Source organism: Hemiscyllium ocellatum, chromosome 14, assembly GCF_020745735.1.
Source record: "Hemiscyllium ocellatum isolate sHemOce1 chromosome 14, sHemOce1.pat.X.cur, whole genome shotgun sequence".
Lineage (NCBI taxonomy): Eukaryota > Metazoa > Chordata > Chondrichthyes > Orectolobiformes > Hemiscylliidae > Hemiscyllium > Hemiscyllium ocellatum.
In genome coordinates this window covers 51,650,911-51,667,550 of record NC_083414.1, presented here as the reverse complement: position 1 = coordinate 51,667,550, position 16,640 = coordinate 51,650,911, and the positions used below count along the sequence as shown (strand labels likewise).

At 40.6% G+C, this 16,640-nt stretch overlaps 1 protein-coding gene across 1 annotated transcript in view; it reads left to right on the top strand.

Annotated features, from left to right (window-relative positions):
• LOC132822149 (contactin-4-like) overlaps window positions 1-16,640 on the top strand; it is a 1,303,479-nt gene that overhangs the window by 1,152,004 nt on the left and 134,835 nt on the right. Inside the window, exons 16-17 of the mRNA XM_060835221.1 lie at window positions 6,737-6,807; window positions 9,933-10,167. Coding sequence (XP_060691204.1) covers window positions 6,737-6,807; window positions 9,933-10,167 — 306 coding nt within the window. The remainder of the gene's footprint in view (window positions 1-6,736; window positions 6,808-9,932; window positions 10,168-16,640) is intronic.

Genomic DNA, 16,640 nt, shown 5'->3' with positions numbered 1-16,640 from the left:
GACCAGATGAATTAATATTGTTGAAACGAGCGAAATTGTTGCCAAAGCTTTTCATCTTGCACTCATCTGGCAAGAATATCAAATTTCAAATGATCACAACAATTTAGTTGACAGGAGAAAATTGGTGATTGGTGGGCAAGGCAACTCTTACTCACTGAGCCATTGCCACAGAGAAAGCATGGTTGAACTCTGGCCTCCCCAAAGTCCCTATTTTTACAAAAATGGCACAAGATTTGAACATAATCCATTGGTTTGACAATTTTTTTTTGCGAATTTAGGACTGAATGTGAGAGGAAGATTGTGCAGAGCATAAAGATTGGAGTCGATTAGTTTGATCCAATCACCTTTACTAAATAGTGAATGCCTTTTTGTCCTGTAGCATTCCTTTCAATAATCTGTTCTGTGGTTTCAAGGTTTTGCTGGAGAATAATTCTCTTTGCTGACGTGTCTATCTGGCAAAAGCTCATGAAAGGCTGAAACGGCTGCTATTAATTATTTAGCAAAACATTTGCATTCAGCTGTATTATACTAAATTTTCATTTTAAAATTTTGCAAAGTCAATGAAATATGGTATTGAATTTCAAAATTAATTCTTAAAAGTCTTGGTTATTGCACAGTTCAAGAAGAAAGCCATGTAATAAATAGGCTAAGCAATTTAGGTTTGATGGATGTGGTCAGAAATGCTGATCAAACATAACCCATGTGTTCAATGGTTTTGTAACAGAGTATTGAAGTATGGCTTAACATGTGAGGGTGGTGTGTCTGTCTCTAATGCACTGATCAAGTCTCGAATGCTCTTCCCATCTCAAGTTAGTGCTGTCCTGCTATAAACTCCCCCTTACTTTCAGATGCCTTTTCAACCAACTTGCTACCACTTGAATTTCTTTAGGGAGGCATTTTCCAATTTCCTTTCGATCTAGCTGAACTTACGTTATTTGGTACACAAGTAGTCCTGGTTGTTAACTTCACCAGGTTGACACCTCAGTTTTAGATATGCCTGGTGCTGCTCCTGGCATGTCTTCCTGCGTTCTCTACTGAACCAGTATTGATTCCCTGGCTTGATAGTAATGGTTAAGTGGGAAATCTGTAATTAATTGAACCTATATCATATTATTTTTATCCTGCCTAAACCCATACCCTCCTTGCTTTTAATAATCCAGTGTTGAAAAATTATTTTTAAAGGCGTAATGCTGCACATGATTTTCCTGTTTGAGCATTATGGAGATAAGGGCCTGAAGAGAGCTATTTTTAGTTTTGTTGCCTTATTATTGACATAACACAATTCATGACACCAAAATTATTTCAAGATGTATTTGAATTAATAACAGCTTAAACTTTATATAAGGCCTGCAAATTTCCATGCCAGGCACCTAAATCGTCTCCAAAATCAGCAAGTTTGGAAAACCCTGTTGTAATGCAACTTGCAAATGCATATCGGTGCAGATCTTCACCTTGCTGCCTGGGCAGAAATCTGGCATTGCAAGTTGTCAGATTGAAATGCAATCATGTCCTTCCTGGCCTGCTGAATTCATGCGTTTGCTCCTGTGAGGAACACGCACTGCACTCTTACTGACACTTCCATTCTGACAGACTGCTGCCTGTTGGGTTCGCAAAATAGTGTCAGGTACAGAGCTGAGATTGAGTGTGTAACAAAGCACAATGACTGAAATGACATAGGAATATTCAGAGCATTGAAAACTGGTAGAGGCAGCTGAAATAAACTAAAGTACAAACAATAGATAGTACACTGCTGAAAAGCAGGTAAGGAAACATGATTGCAGTTTTTTTCTCTCTCGACTCTGATCAAAATGAAAGATGGCATGAAGTAAGACTGGCAGTTTTTCATTACAATATTGCAAGTAGTTTGTTTAAGAAGTCAAAGCAATTGTGCTTCACTTGACTCTTAATGATGTTGGAAACAGGCATCTTTCAGATGCATTCCACACCGAATCTCTGTGAAAACAGAAACTAATCGGAATGCAGAAATTTTAAATACTTTTGAGTCATGCTTGGAATTCCAAGTGACTAACTTATGAAGAGTACATGCTTAATATTAGGGCCAACATGAAAGAAAGTCTATTGATCATTTAGATCTCCTTGACTTAACTCACAGCATCCTACAATTTAAAAGGTGATCTGATTAAAGACAGGATTTTATCAGATATGAGATTCTGCACTGACAAGAAAAAAATCACTCTCAGGAAAGTGACAAGTACAGAGCTTCTAGAGTTGTCAATGAGCAGAAAGAGTATATTTATATCAGAACTGACCAGGTCTTGCATTATCCTGACAAATACTCCAGTCTCAAAGGGCAGAAAAATGAAAGACAAAGGGAAGGATGCAAATACTGCAGGGTACATCATGCAGATGAGAAGGACATGTGTCGGGTATAGGGATAGTAGTCTTCTCACTGCAAGAAGCCAATTCATTTTGAACACAAGTGTATGTTTAAAAGGAAAAACAACAAGCAGGTACAGATAGCTCCTAGAGTGATATTGGCTGAGGGTTCTGATGAATCATGCTATACCATTCGACAGTTTAGTCAATAGATCTCAAATAGTTTCTAGCTGTTGGAATGAGCACCGCTAAAGGAGCATATCAAACAACATAAAGTTTCTGTTCAAAGTGGCTCAAGATAGCAGCCCAAAAATGAAACCATTGATAATGAGGTTGAGGTTACATGATAGCACTGTGAGCACGCTGAGAGGCCTGATTACAATGCCAGGTCCCTGAAACAACATGAATGAAGATTTGGAGTTCCAGATTATAGACAGCAAGGACAAGCCACTTATCCCAGCTAAAGCAAGCCTGAAGCTTGGGCCAACAGCCCTCAATAAGTTCAAAGAGATTTGCATTTTGTTTCAATGCACTAAACTATCGAGTATGGAATAGATCCTTCAAGAAATACAAAATTGTGTCTGCAGAGTTAAAATGTCTCCCAGGAAAATATCAGTTTGGAGTAGATAAGAATTTAAGACCAATTTGGTATCTGCTGAGGAACGTTCCAAATGCCTTCAAGGCCAATCTAAAAGGCAAGATTGAAGAACTGGGAAATAAAAAGGAATTAATTAAGAAAGTGATAACTCCTACAGAATGGGTTAGCAGTGAAAAAACCAGGAACATTGGGAGAATGCATCAACCCAAGAATCTAAATACGACTCTGAAGTAATTTCACAATCCCATGCCAATCGTCCAAGGAGTATTGCCACAATTTGCAAAGGCACACAGCTTCACCACCCAAGGTGCAAAGGATGATTATTAGCAAGTGGAAGTGATGAAAGCAGCAGCTTGCTAGTAATATTATGGATGTTCTTCTATCGATACCTCTGATTGCACATGTTGTTTGGCATTTCCATTGCTCCAGAGGAATATCAAGGAGATAGCATGAAATAGATAGTGATCCTTGGGAATAGAAGCTATTTTGAATGATCTGCTCTGTTATGAATGTGAGGAGACAATGAATGAAGCCAATGCTGACCATGATCAACATCTAATGAGACTCCTTGATGGAATTTGCCAGGAGAACCTGTAGGTGGAGAAGAAAATACTCCAACTAAAGAAGTCTGCATTCAAGTAATAGCCCGTAAAATGACAGAATTTGCAAAAGTGACGCCTGTAGCAGTGATACAGCACCAAAAGATTTTAAAGCATTTGTCAACTATTTGGAAATTCTTGACCAATTTGTCATGAGAGTATGAACCACAACACCAACTCCTGAGTGCTACTGGGTTCACTGGAGTCAAGCAACTCGTGATACCCATGCCAAGGCTCATAAAAATGCCATAAATGATGGCGCCAGCCTGCAGTGTGATATCAATGAGAATAGACGTGCAGCAACTCTAATGCAGGAAAGACGAACACTTGCAATTGCACCCGGTATGTTAACATAAACTGAATGATGTCGAGAATGTGGTGCCGGAAATGCACAGCCAGTCAGGCAGCACCTGAAGAGCAGGAAAATCAATGTGCTCAGATTGAGAAAGCATACCTGGTCATTGTGTCTGCTTGTGAACACTCTCATCAATCCGCACTTGGAAGAGACAAAGTGACAGTCAACTCCAACTACAGAACACTTCAAAACACTTTCCTCGAGCTTCTATTATCTGCACCAAAGCATCGACAAAGAATTCTATTCCAGTCAAAGAGGTACCTTCTGAATGTAACCTAAAAACAAGGTGGATATCACAGATGTGCTTTTGTGGTTATCACTCCTGTTTCAGAATATAAAGGATAGTATGGCAGTGTGCAAGATCTTCCAGATCCATTGCGAAACAACAAATCATCAAGCTCTGAAAATGGTCAACCCAGTGGAGATATTAAATCTAACAGAGCCAAGTACCTTGCTGAAATCAAGCAAACTACCCAATAAGATACAACTCTCCCAGCATTACAAAAGGTAATGATGAAAGGCAGGCCCATGAATATCAAGGATGTATCTTGATATATGAACGTATTGGGCGTACAGAGACAACGGGGCATATAGACCAAGATGACATATTGTACAAAGGCAATAGAGTCACTCTCCATAACAGGCTGCAAGGAAAGATGCTAAAATGCATCCCTGCAGGGTTACCAAAGAATTGAGTCAAGTCTGAGGAAGGTGAGATAACTACTGTGCTGAAGTGGTTTTTAACTGATGTGCGGTGACAAGGTTAGATATTGGGAATGCCGTAATGGGTGAGTTTGCTTTTAGACATTCGACAGTCTCAGTGGTAGCCACATAAGTCAGCTGGTCCAACCCCCTGTTACCAGTATAGTAGTCAAGATATTCAGTTCCTCAAGTGTGAAGAGATCTACACCATTACCTGTCTTAGACTCTTGTATCATCTTTGTTTGCAGCCGTGCTTCCAATCTCCTCTGGAGCTTTGGTATCTATTATTGAAGGCAGTATCTGCCAACATTTAACACTGTGAAGGAGAAGGGAAATTTCATTTGTTATGCATCCTTTGTGCCTTAATACTGAAAATGTTGGGAACTACTGCTCCACCGGCCAAACATGAGCAGCAACATCAAGGACCATGCCAGTCAAGGCAGTGTTTATCTTGAGTATCAAGCTAAGCATTCTGGGCAGCTGCTGATAGATAAATCATGGATACCATACTGCACTAACTATAGGTGGGTGGACTGGCTGACTTTCATGGCTACCATTGAGACTGTTGAATGTCTGAAAACACATTCCAGCTATTATGGCATTTCCTTACATTCAAAACAATGGTCCTCTGTTCCCAAGTGAAGAATTAAGTCACTTCATAAATGAAAGGGAAATTCAACACCATTCACCTACTCCACATTTACCCATGTCAAATAGAAAGACTAAAGCAGTAGTGAAACTTGGCAGAAGAATTAAAATTAAATTGAGCAATACTGGCACAGATTTTTACAGGGCAAACCTCAACCAGAGAAACATACTTCCTGACAGCATGGAAAGTAGTCTAGAACAAAAAATAGTGTTACATTGCACCCAAACAACTCTTCCAATAGCAGAAAAGCTTCAAAGATAGAGGTTATAACAAACATGAGGGACAAAGTCATGGTTAAATGGCAGAATGTTGAATTTATAATTTACAAGATTGCCACACCATTGTCAGAGTTGAGCATTGGAGAGCCATTCTGGGTTCACATCTTCAACATTTCCAGCAAACGTTAGCCCAATAGCAACTTGAGACCTGCACAGATCAGATATCACAACCATAGACATGTAAGTACTACAGGAAGAGCTGGTGCTCAACTGCAGGTAGTTGATCAGAAAGACACAAGCTCATCATCTAGACAGTCCACAGATCAACCGGGCATCATGGCAACAACATAATATATAAGAACTTGCCCAGTGAAGGAACATCTCCAAATTAGTAGCAAACATGCATTCCATTAAGAGACCAGCACGATTTAAAGATTATGGACAGAATGTACATATAGAGACTGCTGAAAATAACAAATAACCAGTGCGTGAGAACAGTACTCTGTATTATGTACTCTGACTTGTGAAAGTCAAAATGTACATGACTGTGTGTGCAATTTTCCTTTTTTTGTTTTTTTGATTTTTGAAATATATGGGGAGTTATTCGAATTTAAAAGCAATTATGCACAAATAAACCTTTCTTGCCTGCCATTTGCATAAGACTTCTACCTGGAGATACACACTTTGAAGGCAGCCATCTTACTGACACTTGAATGAAGAATTCATTCTGAGCAGACTGCTGCTTGTTATACTCAGAACAGAGGCAGCCTGATGTCTGTTTCTACTGTTGATAGTTGGTCTCAAAGAGTGGCAGGCGAGAACAAGGTGTTAAACATAATTTTCATGTTTATTGTGCTTATTCATTGAAAATATCCAACAACGTTGGTAAGAAATATAAGTACTTCAATAGTTGCACTTGCCTCATTTAAGAGGCTTAATTTTTAATACATATTTATATCAAATATAAATATTTGTATATGTTAACATATATATGTTCTATGCTGTTTATGTGCTGGTCAAATTGTGCACTGAGAACTTAGAGCTGTTAAGTATTAATAAATTCAAATTTAATGGTTGATAAAGCTATTGTTATGATTATTGTATGCATTACATATTACACTCACATATTGTATGTATTACATATTTGCATTTGTTTGGGAGCAGCAGAAACTAGTGAATTTTGTTAAATGAGAAAGGAATTTCATTTTCCTTGACTGCAGATTTCCTGTCCTGGTTTCCTGTGATCTAAACTTATCCATTCTTTTTGTTTCCTTGCAGTTCCTGACATGGGTCCGGCTAATGTTAGTGGGGGAGGTGGCAGTCGTTCTGAACTGGTAATAACTTGGGAGGTGAGCTCAATTTATCTTTGCAAGATAATTTTTTAAATGCGGTTATGCCAGAAAATGCTCAACCACTAAAACATGAGAGATACAGAACTACTGAACAGAATTGAGCACAATAATATACATTTAACAGCATTTACTTTTACCCAGTGATCCTAAATTTGGCTCCATATCAGAATGCACATACTGTAGTAAAAAAGGCAATAAATATCCAACAGCCATGTTGCATGTGTATCGCCCCATTAATAGTGAAATCTGTTATACCAGTGGCCAGACACGTTGTGTCCTTAAAACATAAATAAAACAGCAGATTTTAGCCAATTCTGAGAAATCTCTGGAAAATTCAACTCTGTAAAGCAATTAAGTAAGTTCAAGATTTCAGTTGCCCATGATAACCCAGTCTCAACAAACAGGCCATTCGCCTTCAGCATCAGAAATGCCTTCATTCCTCAGGGACTTAGCAAGGCTCCTGTGAAGGACTGTAGTGACTATATCGTTACCGCCTCTCTTACCCATTTGTTCTGGAAACAAATTAATTGCTACACTAAATCTATGTGCATGACTATGGTAAACATTAAATTGCAAAAGTAAAATATGAATTAATTTTGAAATTATAATCTGGTTCTTTGCTAGTTTTGAAATTTTCGTGAGATGTATATAATTGCTATAATCAGTTGCAGAAGCTTCAACAAAATCAAGTACCTTCAACCATTTCCCCCTTTTCGATTCTCCTCAAGCTCCTATATGTGGCCATGAAAATAAGACCCTGATGATTCAGAAAGATATAAAGATTTTGTCCCTTTTATGGCAAGTGGAGATTTGTAGAATGACTTTCTACCTCTTATAAAGACTGCAACTGGTGTGCTATTCGTCACTTTAATATGTATTTAACTGCTTCAGCACTGTACAAGAATCACACAGACAAGTTTTCTTGTAAGTTTTATGGAAATAGCATTTATTGACCTTAACACCTGATAAAGAAAAAGGAAAAGTGTTTCAACTGAAAGTTCCACGTGAAGCCAAAAGGCACTCTCACTCAAACAGCGGTAATTTACAAGGAGGAGGTTATGTTAAGTTGATTAAAAGTGTCCCAGAGAAAGCCAGTCAGATGCAGATTAATTTGTTAGCAAGTTTTAAGCCATGTTCTGTGATTTCTTTAAAGATTCTATGCAGAGATGGTTTGAAGTCTTGACAGATGACCGCTGTTGATTTCTTTGAAGTCAGTAAGTGTTTGGTTTGTATAGAAGATGCTATCTGGGGTGTAGCTAATCAATCACAGGCTCTACACACTTTTGTCAAAAGGCTGGATGGGCAGGGAGGGTGGTTGTGAGAGAGACATCATCTCTTTTTGCTGTAACCTACTTGTGATCTCCTGAGGAATTGTTGTTTTTTTTAAATACAAAGGGTTACCTTTGCATATTGTACATAGAGATAGATAGTTGTATTGCCTAAAAGAACTGTCGGAACTAATTAGTCGGGAACCAATTATATGTGTATGTGTTTAGGGAGGGTGTGGGGGAAAACATTCATGGTTGCACTGGAGCATCAGATTATGTGTAACAAAACACCTACTGAAATAAATCTCTCAACCTGGCAGCATGGTCAATTTGATTAACAACAAAGCGTTCTCGCCTTTCTAAGGCTACAGCACTTTTTTTCAACTCTGGGAGCCAAAGACAACCAAGTGGTATGGTGTTACCACCATTCACAAAGTAGTCAGTTACTAACTATGGTCATTATAAGCTGGGGAACCCACATTCTTGGTCTATTTTTGACAATGAATAGGCTCAATATTCGGTGGGGCTTTCTCCTCAGCTGGCAGGGTTCATTATTCAAAGTAATTGACGGTAATGACTTTGTCTACATCCACCTGAATACCTGTGAGAAATTCAGGCTTGTGGATCAAAAGCTTGATTGCCTTGATGGGCTACATCCAGACAGCATAACTTATTTCTGGATAGCTTTGTAATTTGCAAGGTTAAGTTTTATGTAAATATTTGGCCATTTTGAGAGCTGCTGTTAAGATCACCTAACATTCATGTGGTCAGTATTTCTTTTCAATCACATCCTGTATTTCATCCCCCGTAGCAAGTATAGTCGTTCTTGATGTAAAGCTTGGATAATAACACATTTATGATGCCTTTCATTTCACCAGAAGTTTTCAAACAGCTTCACGGCCACTGTCAAAGTGTAGACACTGTGGTTGGATAAAATCACTTTGGGCTCATTAAGATTTGTCAAAGAACTATTTAGACAAATGCCTAATTTAACTGTTTGGCAGTTTTGGTTGAGAGAGACAGGAAAACTTGCTGCTCAGCTTCAATGCTTGGAATGTTTTTTTTAACAACTCCTCAATTAGTCTCAGTATATTTCATACAAATCAGATTACCACCAGCACTGCACTACAGTGCCAACCTCAATTTCAAGCTCGGACTTGGAGTAAAGACTTGAGTCCATAAACTCTGACTCAGCAGTGCACATGCTAACGTTAAGGTTCATAAGTAGCCCACAAGAATTCTTAATCCTTATACTTCTCAACTCTCCATTGAGAAGACCCTTTCTCTTACTTTATGGTTCTGGCTGTGGCCTGTGTGATTTTGATAACTTGGAGAATTTTGTGAGCATGACCTTTGCTCTTGCATTTGTTTCGAGTGTTGAATCCCTTGTACAGTCTGCGTGTTCCGTCAGTTTTACTTCAGGATCCTGAGTTGGTCAATATTGAATAATATTAAGCCACTGAGAAAATGTTTGAACCCTTTTTCATGTGTCTAGTGTTTTAAGGGTTAAACTGATGTAAAACAAATACAATCTATGGTGTTGGGAAACTTTTGAAGTGTTCTGTTGCATCGGTTTGTCTACTGGTTGCAAAAAAAAAGTTATATGATTATGGTGCCTTGTACAATAAGTATGAAAAGCAAATCTGGTTGGGAGCAAATATGAAGCCTTGGGCCTTTGCGAAGTTTGAGTCTTAGGCCTTACAACCAAACAGTCCATGTTTTTTGTCTTCTTTGCATTTGGTTGGATTGTGAGTTTATTTCAAATGTTCCTACTTTATATAAAACATCCTGTGCAATACAAATAAGTTGGTGCAGTTTCTTTTTGGTAACAATTTTTAAATCTTTGATTCTCAGCCTGTGCCTGAAGAGTTACAAAATGGCGAAGGCTTTGGATATGTTGTTGCATTCCGACTGCTGGGAACGACAAGCTGGATGAAGGCGGCAGTAACCTCAGCAGATGCATCAAGATATGTGTTTAGAAATGAAAGTGTGCCACCTTTCTCTCCCTATGAAGTAAAAGTTGGAGTCTATAATAACAAAGGCGAAGGCCCTTACAGCCCAGTAATCATTGTATATTCTGCTGAGGAGGGTAAGTAACAAAACTCTTGATCAGTTATCTGAAAACACCAATTGTTATGGTCCCAAATTTTGTATTTCCTTGCCGTGCTATAAATTTGCACACCAAAAATGGACAGGAGTCTTGCTCTCGGGGCTTTTTTTCTGGCATTGCACTTCTCACCGCCCATCCCTGATTTCCCAGAGGGCAGTTCAAAGTCAACCATATTGCAGTGAGTTTGGAGTCACTTGTAAGCTAGGACTGGTTGTTCTAAAGGGAATTGTCTTGAGAACAATTGACAATGATTACATGGCCACCAATAGAGTTACAGAGATGTGCAGCACAAAAACAGACCCTTTGGTCCAACTCATCATGCTGACCAGATATCCTAACTTAATCTTGTCCCATTTGCCAGCAGTTGGCCCATATCCCTCTGAACACTTACTATTCATGTACCCATTCAGATGTCTTTTAAATAGGCTTGCTTTTTATTCCAGATTTTTTTGCCTGAATTCACATTTTACCATCTGCCATGGTGGAATATGAAGCTAGATTTGCCATGATAATTCCAATAAGTATGCTACGTTTGACCCTAGAGAAGCATTTATCTTTCCCCTCTCACCCAAAACCTATGTCCTCTAGTTCTAGACTCCCCCATCCCAGGGAAAAGACTTTCTCTATTTATCCTATCCATGCCTCTCTTGATTTTATAAACCTCTGTAAGGTGACTGCTCAGTCTCCAACACTCCAGGGAAAACAGCCCCAGCCTGTTCAGCCTCTCCCTATAGTTCAAGTCATCCAATCATGATGACATCCTTGTAAATCTTTTTTGAACCCTTTTAAGTTTCACAACATCTTTCTGATAGGAAGGAGACCAAAATTGCATGCAATATTCCAACAGTGGCCTAACCAATGTCCTGCACAGCTGCAACATGACCTTCCAACTCCTGTACTCAATACTCTGACCAAAAAAGGAAAGCATGCCAAACGCCGCCTTCACTATCCTATCTACCTGAAACTCCACTTTTAAGAAGCTATGAACTTGCACTCCAAGGTCTCTTTGTTCAGCAACACTCCCTAGGACCATACCATTAAGTATATAAGTCCTGCAAAGATTTGCTTTCCCAAAATGCAGCACATCGCATTTATCTGAATTAAATTCCATTTGCCACATTTCTGCCCATTGGCCCATCTGATCAAGATCCCATTGCAATCTGAAGTAATCCTCTTCGCTGTCCACTACACCTCCAATTTTGGTGTCATCTGCAGTCCAGAACTAGGGGGCATAGGTTTAGGATGAGAGGGGAAAGATGTAAAAGAGATCTAAGGGGCAACATTTTCACGCAGAGGGTGGTACATGTATGGAATGAGCTGCCAGAGGATGTAGTGGAGGCTGGTACAATTACAACATTTAACAGGCATTTGGATGGGTACGTATGAATAAGAAGGGTTTGGAGGGATATGGGCCAGGTGCTGGCAGGTGGGACTAAATTGGGTTGGGATATCTGGTCAGCGTGGACAGGTTGGACCGAAGGGTCTGTTTCCATGCTGTACATCTCTATGACTCTATGACTATGACTAATTGTCCAATGCCATTCATGACTGGATGCCAGGACTGTAGACTTGAGCTCTATTCCATTATTTGTGGAGTTGCTCAGTCAATAATATCAGACATTGCTTCTGCTGTTTGGCATGTGTGTTGTTCTGTTTCACTGCTTTAGCAGCTCGACACCTCATCTTCAGGTATGCTTTGTTTTGTTCATTGCATGTCCCCTTGAGTACTTCACCGAATCAGGGTTGATCTCCCAACTGCCTGGTAATGGTAGAGTGAACATACTCCAAGCCACACAATTACAGATTGTAGTTGAACCTAAGTCTGTTGTTGCTGATGGTCCACAGTTCCTCACAGATGGCCTGTTTTGAATTGCCAGATCTGTTGAAGTCTGTCCCACTTAGGGTAGTGGTAATGCCATATTACATGACGAAGGATATCCTCAATGTAAAGCCAGGATTTTAATTCTGTAAGGACGATGTGGTGATCACTCCAGCTGATATTGTCATGGACAGATCAATATACTACAGGCAGATTGGTGAGGACAAGGTCAAGTCAATTTTCTCGTTATTCATTCCTTATCATCTGTTGAGAATCTAATCTACAGGCTTTAGGATTCAACAGTTCAATCAGTAGTTGGTGATGGACATTGAAGCCCCCTACTCACAGTTTATTCTTGCTGTTGCCCCCCTCAATGCTTCCACAAGTGTTCAACATGGAAGTGTACTGATTCAACATTCATTCATTAGGAGGTCTTAGCATTGGAGGAAATGCCAGTCAGCAGGAGGTTTCCTTGCCCATATTTGACCTGATTCCACAAGACTTCATTGAGTCAAGAGTCAACATTGAAGATTCCAAGGGTAACTCTCTTCTGACTGAATACCATTGTGCTGCCACCTTTGCTGGTCTGTGCTACCAGTGGCATGTACCCAAGGATTGTGAAGGTGTCTGGAACTGTGCCTGCAAGATATGATCCTGTGAGTGTAACCGTCTACTGGAATTTCAGGAGTCCTGTGAAGTGAGCGTTAGAAACTGGCTGCCTCTATCTCTGTAGTCTCTTTTTTTTCTCTCTCTCTCTCTCTCTCTCTGTTTAACCCATTCCTTATTGTCAAACACATTGTTGTGGTCTGAAGTCACATGTAGGCCAGAGCAGATAAAGAAGACAGTTTCCTTCCCTAAATTAAATTAGTGAACTACATGGGTTTTTCCAGACAATTGAGAATGGTTTCATGGTCATCATGAGTATTGAACTCAAATTCCACAATTTTCCATGGTAGAATTCAAACCAGAGTTCCTAGAATCTCTGTGTTAGTAGTCTAGTGATAACACCACAAAGTCATCATCTTCCAAACTCTTGCAGACTGATGTGTGTGTGAAGTTCAAGGATGTCTTGAACATCTGCAAATGATCCTACCATAGTTTCCCAGACTAATTCCCCCAAAGCCTATCTCAAAATGAGTCATGTTGGCCTTTATAAGGTTGAAATGTTAATTACTTGTCTTCTAAACCACCAACTTCATTCTAATTTGGAGTTAAATGGACTGTTATATGTTACCTTTCACAAAGCCCAATATTTCTCACACTTTACTGTGAAAATTGCAGGTTAACAATTTATCCACAGCTACTTCAGTGTCCTCGCTATTTTTCACAAGTGTGAACATATATCTTTCACAAAAAAAAATCTGTCCCAAAACAGCTGACCCGCCCAAGCTTGTTGTCAAGCAGGATTTGAAGCAGGTCATGTGACACTGTTCTCTATTCTATTTTAGCTTAAATAAGACAATCCCAAAGCACATTCTAGAAACTTCAGACTTTCACAGGTCACGTTGGTCAATGATGTTTGAGGGTTCTGTGCCATTGACTTCATTTTCTGGCAAAACTCAAAACATTAAAAGGTCAAATACTTGCAATATTCTCCTGAAGACACTTCAGCGTTTTCAACCAAATGATGAGAGTCTAATGAATTGTATAATACTGAGGTAATGACCCTGGATAGTTCTTAACATTTAGCGCATTGAGGGTCAGTGGACTGCTTACACTTCATCATTTAAATGTCAGTTCTGCCCATGTTGACTCTCAAGAAACTGCACAAAATTGTTTGTCAGACCTGCCTAGGATTCAATATTTGAACTGAATTGAATGAAATTCTACAGTACAATGAATTGTACTGACAAGATGGGCAGCTTAGGTGAATTTACCATGCTAAATTGCCCCTAGTGTTCAGGGATGTGTAGGTTAGCTGCATTAGTCAGGGGTAAATGTAGGGTAGGGGAATAGGTCTGGGTGGGTTACTCCTTGGAGGGTTAGTATGGACTTGTTGGGCCAAATGGCCAATACTGTTTCCACACAGTAGAGATTCTATAAACTAAGCTCAACATTACTTTGGATTGAGAGCTCAGTCATGTTGCCAGGATGCCATCTTAGATGGTGTCACATCTGTCAACATTTTTAACGTGATCATCTGCTCTTCAGCTCATGTTGTATGCAAACGAGGTTTGTGACAACTTAGTCAATGTATGGTGGGTGGCGATTCTTGCACTGACCAGCATCCTCACAGGTTGAAGGTTCCAACATCCATACCTTTGTAAGCCAAGCCCCTTTGTAAGCCAATGAGTTATCCCTCATCTCCCAGAGAGGTTTACTAAGTGCCAGGAGGTGGTTCCCTTCTTTAATGATGCTTCGCGGATCACTCGGCTCCAGGCCAGAAAGGTCCCCTCTGATTGGTGAAAGCAACCCTCTGATCAGACCTGGTTCCAGATCTCACACAAGGCAGCCACTTAAGTTGGTGCATATGAAGCCGGAAGTAGATGAGTGATCTCCACACTCTACATGGATAAGTACCATCGACTCTCACTGGAACATTATGTATATCAGTCAAACTCTGTCACTGCACAGCCACCTCACAAGACATGCATAATGTGCCCTGAAGCATTCACACCCACTTTATACTTCCAGGCTTTCCAATATTTCCCAGGCATCATGCACCCGAGGCACTCACTGTGGCAGGCTAACTGGCAGGCAGGGCTGTGTGTGTTCACAGAGGGCTCCTGCACACATTTCCATTACATTCAACTCTTTCTCTCATTGCTTAACAAAAAGGAGAGAGCTCAGATTAGTGGAGGCCTTCTGGATTTCCAGATCCTCACCATGTTCCAAGAAGCTGTGATTCAGCTGGTGGGTGAGGACCAGGACCATGGAGATTTTCAGAACAACAGGAACCAATGAACAATATTGGTGTCTGCTCTTCTCAGAAGTGCAGAGAGTCTCTCACAGTCCTCTACAAAGAAGTTTGTGCATCTTTACCAACTCCTGCAGAATCAACAGGTTATAAATTAGAAAAGGCCTCAGAGCCTGCACCTTTGAACGTGAAGCCTGTGACACCTCAGGGTGCATTGGCACATCATTCACCTGCACTCTCAACCTACATGGAGAATGTCAACTCTTTGGTTATTTGACCCAAGTACATTTGGCAATACCTCACTGTCACATCTTCACAACCTGTGAAAGAAGAACCTCAGTCAGGCATGCTGGAGACTTTCATTAGACTAAAGCAGGAAATGGAGGAGTCAATCCACTTTCTGTCTACTGTAGTGACCCTGATATGTCAGCTACATCCAAGGATATGGTTCCAGGCACAATGCAAACCCAGCAGACCTCTCAGTCGCTGCTGGATATAGGCTTGGGCCTGTATCAAGAAAGTGAGAGGAGAACTAGGGAGGCAGCTCTTCTGGTGCCCCTTCTCTCAAAGAGAGCAGTGTGGGGAGGAGGCGCAGCGGACACCCACAGAGTGGACGAGTGACAAACGGACATCCCAAAGCTTCAGGACACAGGACATTCCAGTGATGCCCTCTCCCTCCACCTCTCCTCTGCCAGGGACCCAATTGCCTGCAGTGAACTGGGCAGTGAACGGCGCAGGGAACTCGGTGAAGTCCTCTCGGGTTCAAGGTCACAGAGAACATCCACTAAAGTCTTCACAGTCACCAGGATGTAGCAGTCAACTGGCTCTGTCCAACACAGTGGCGGGTGCTGTGCCAACATCAAGTCATTGTACAGGGCAGCAGAAGAAGATATCCTTTTTATGGCACCTTTATGGAGTGGGTGTTCAATTGATGTAAATGAATAAAGCACATGGAAATACACATACATTTCTGCTCATGGTTGCTGCAGATTCATTTCTCTGCTGGGTGAGTATGTGGTGTCTAAATTGAAAGGAGTTCAGCATCTTCTCACAACACTGGGGTAGTGCAATCAAAGCTGCAGAGGGAGCACTCAGGAACTCTCTCTTTGTCCCATCAGTGAAACGATAGGGTATTGGGTCTGCAATAGCCACCAAGTCAATTCATGGAGGTCAGACAGGAGCAAGGTGTTTCTTTTGTTTCCTAAGCATTTTGAGTATATGAGCCAAAACACATCTAAGAGGTGGGCCTTACCGCTCCATGGGAGGGGAATATTGGCTAAATGTTAGTCATTGGGGTATCTCATGATACCGGAAATTCACTCTCTGGCAGTGTGTGTCACATGCAGTGTGGACCCTGTAGGACCATCGGAAGGTCATTTTAAGTCTGACGATATCTGCTCAAATGTCAGAACCCTGGAGAGCCTTCCTCTGGCTGGGTGTTCCCTGATTAGCCTTCTCTTTAACGGATTGATTGCCCAGAATATCATACTCTTCTATGAGCTCCTGTTTACTGGAGTACCCCCAAGTATAACAACTACACATTTGTGCAGTTAAGACAGAGTCCACAGGGCTCTTGGCTAGGTTTCCCACCTTAACACCTACACAGCACAAGCAAATAGGAGTAGAATGTAACTTTTATTCCAACCAATAGTGTAAAACTGAATGCTTCTCAGTCACTGGGGTATGTTGAATAGAGGACAGTGCAGCCTCCCAGCCAGCTGGCCAATGGCAATCAGAACATGAAAAAAAAACAAAAAAATAAAATCAGGAGGTGTT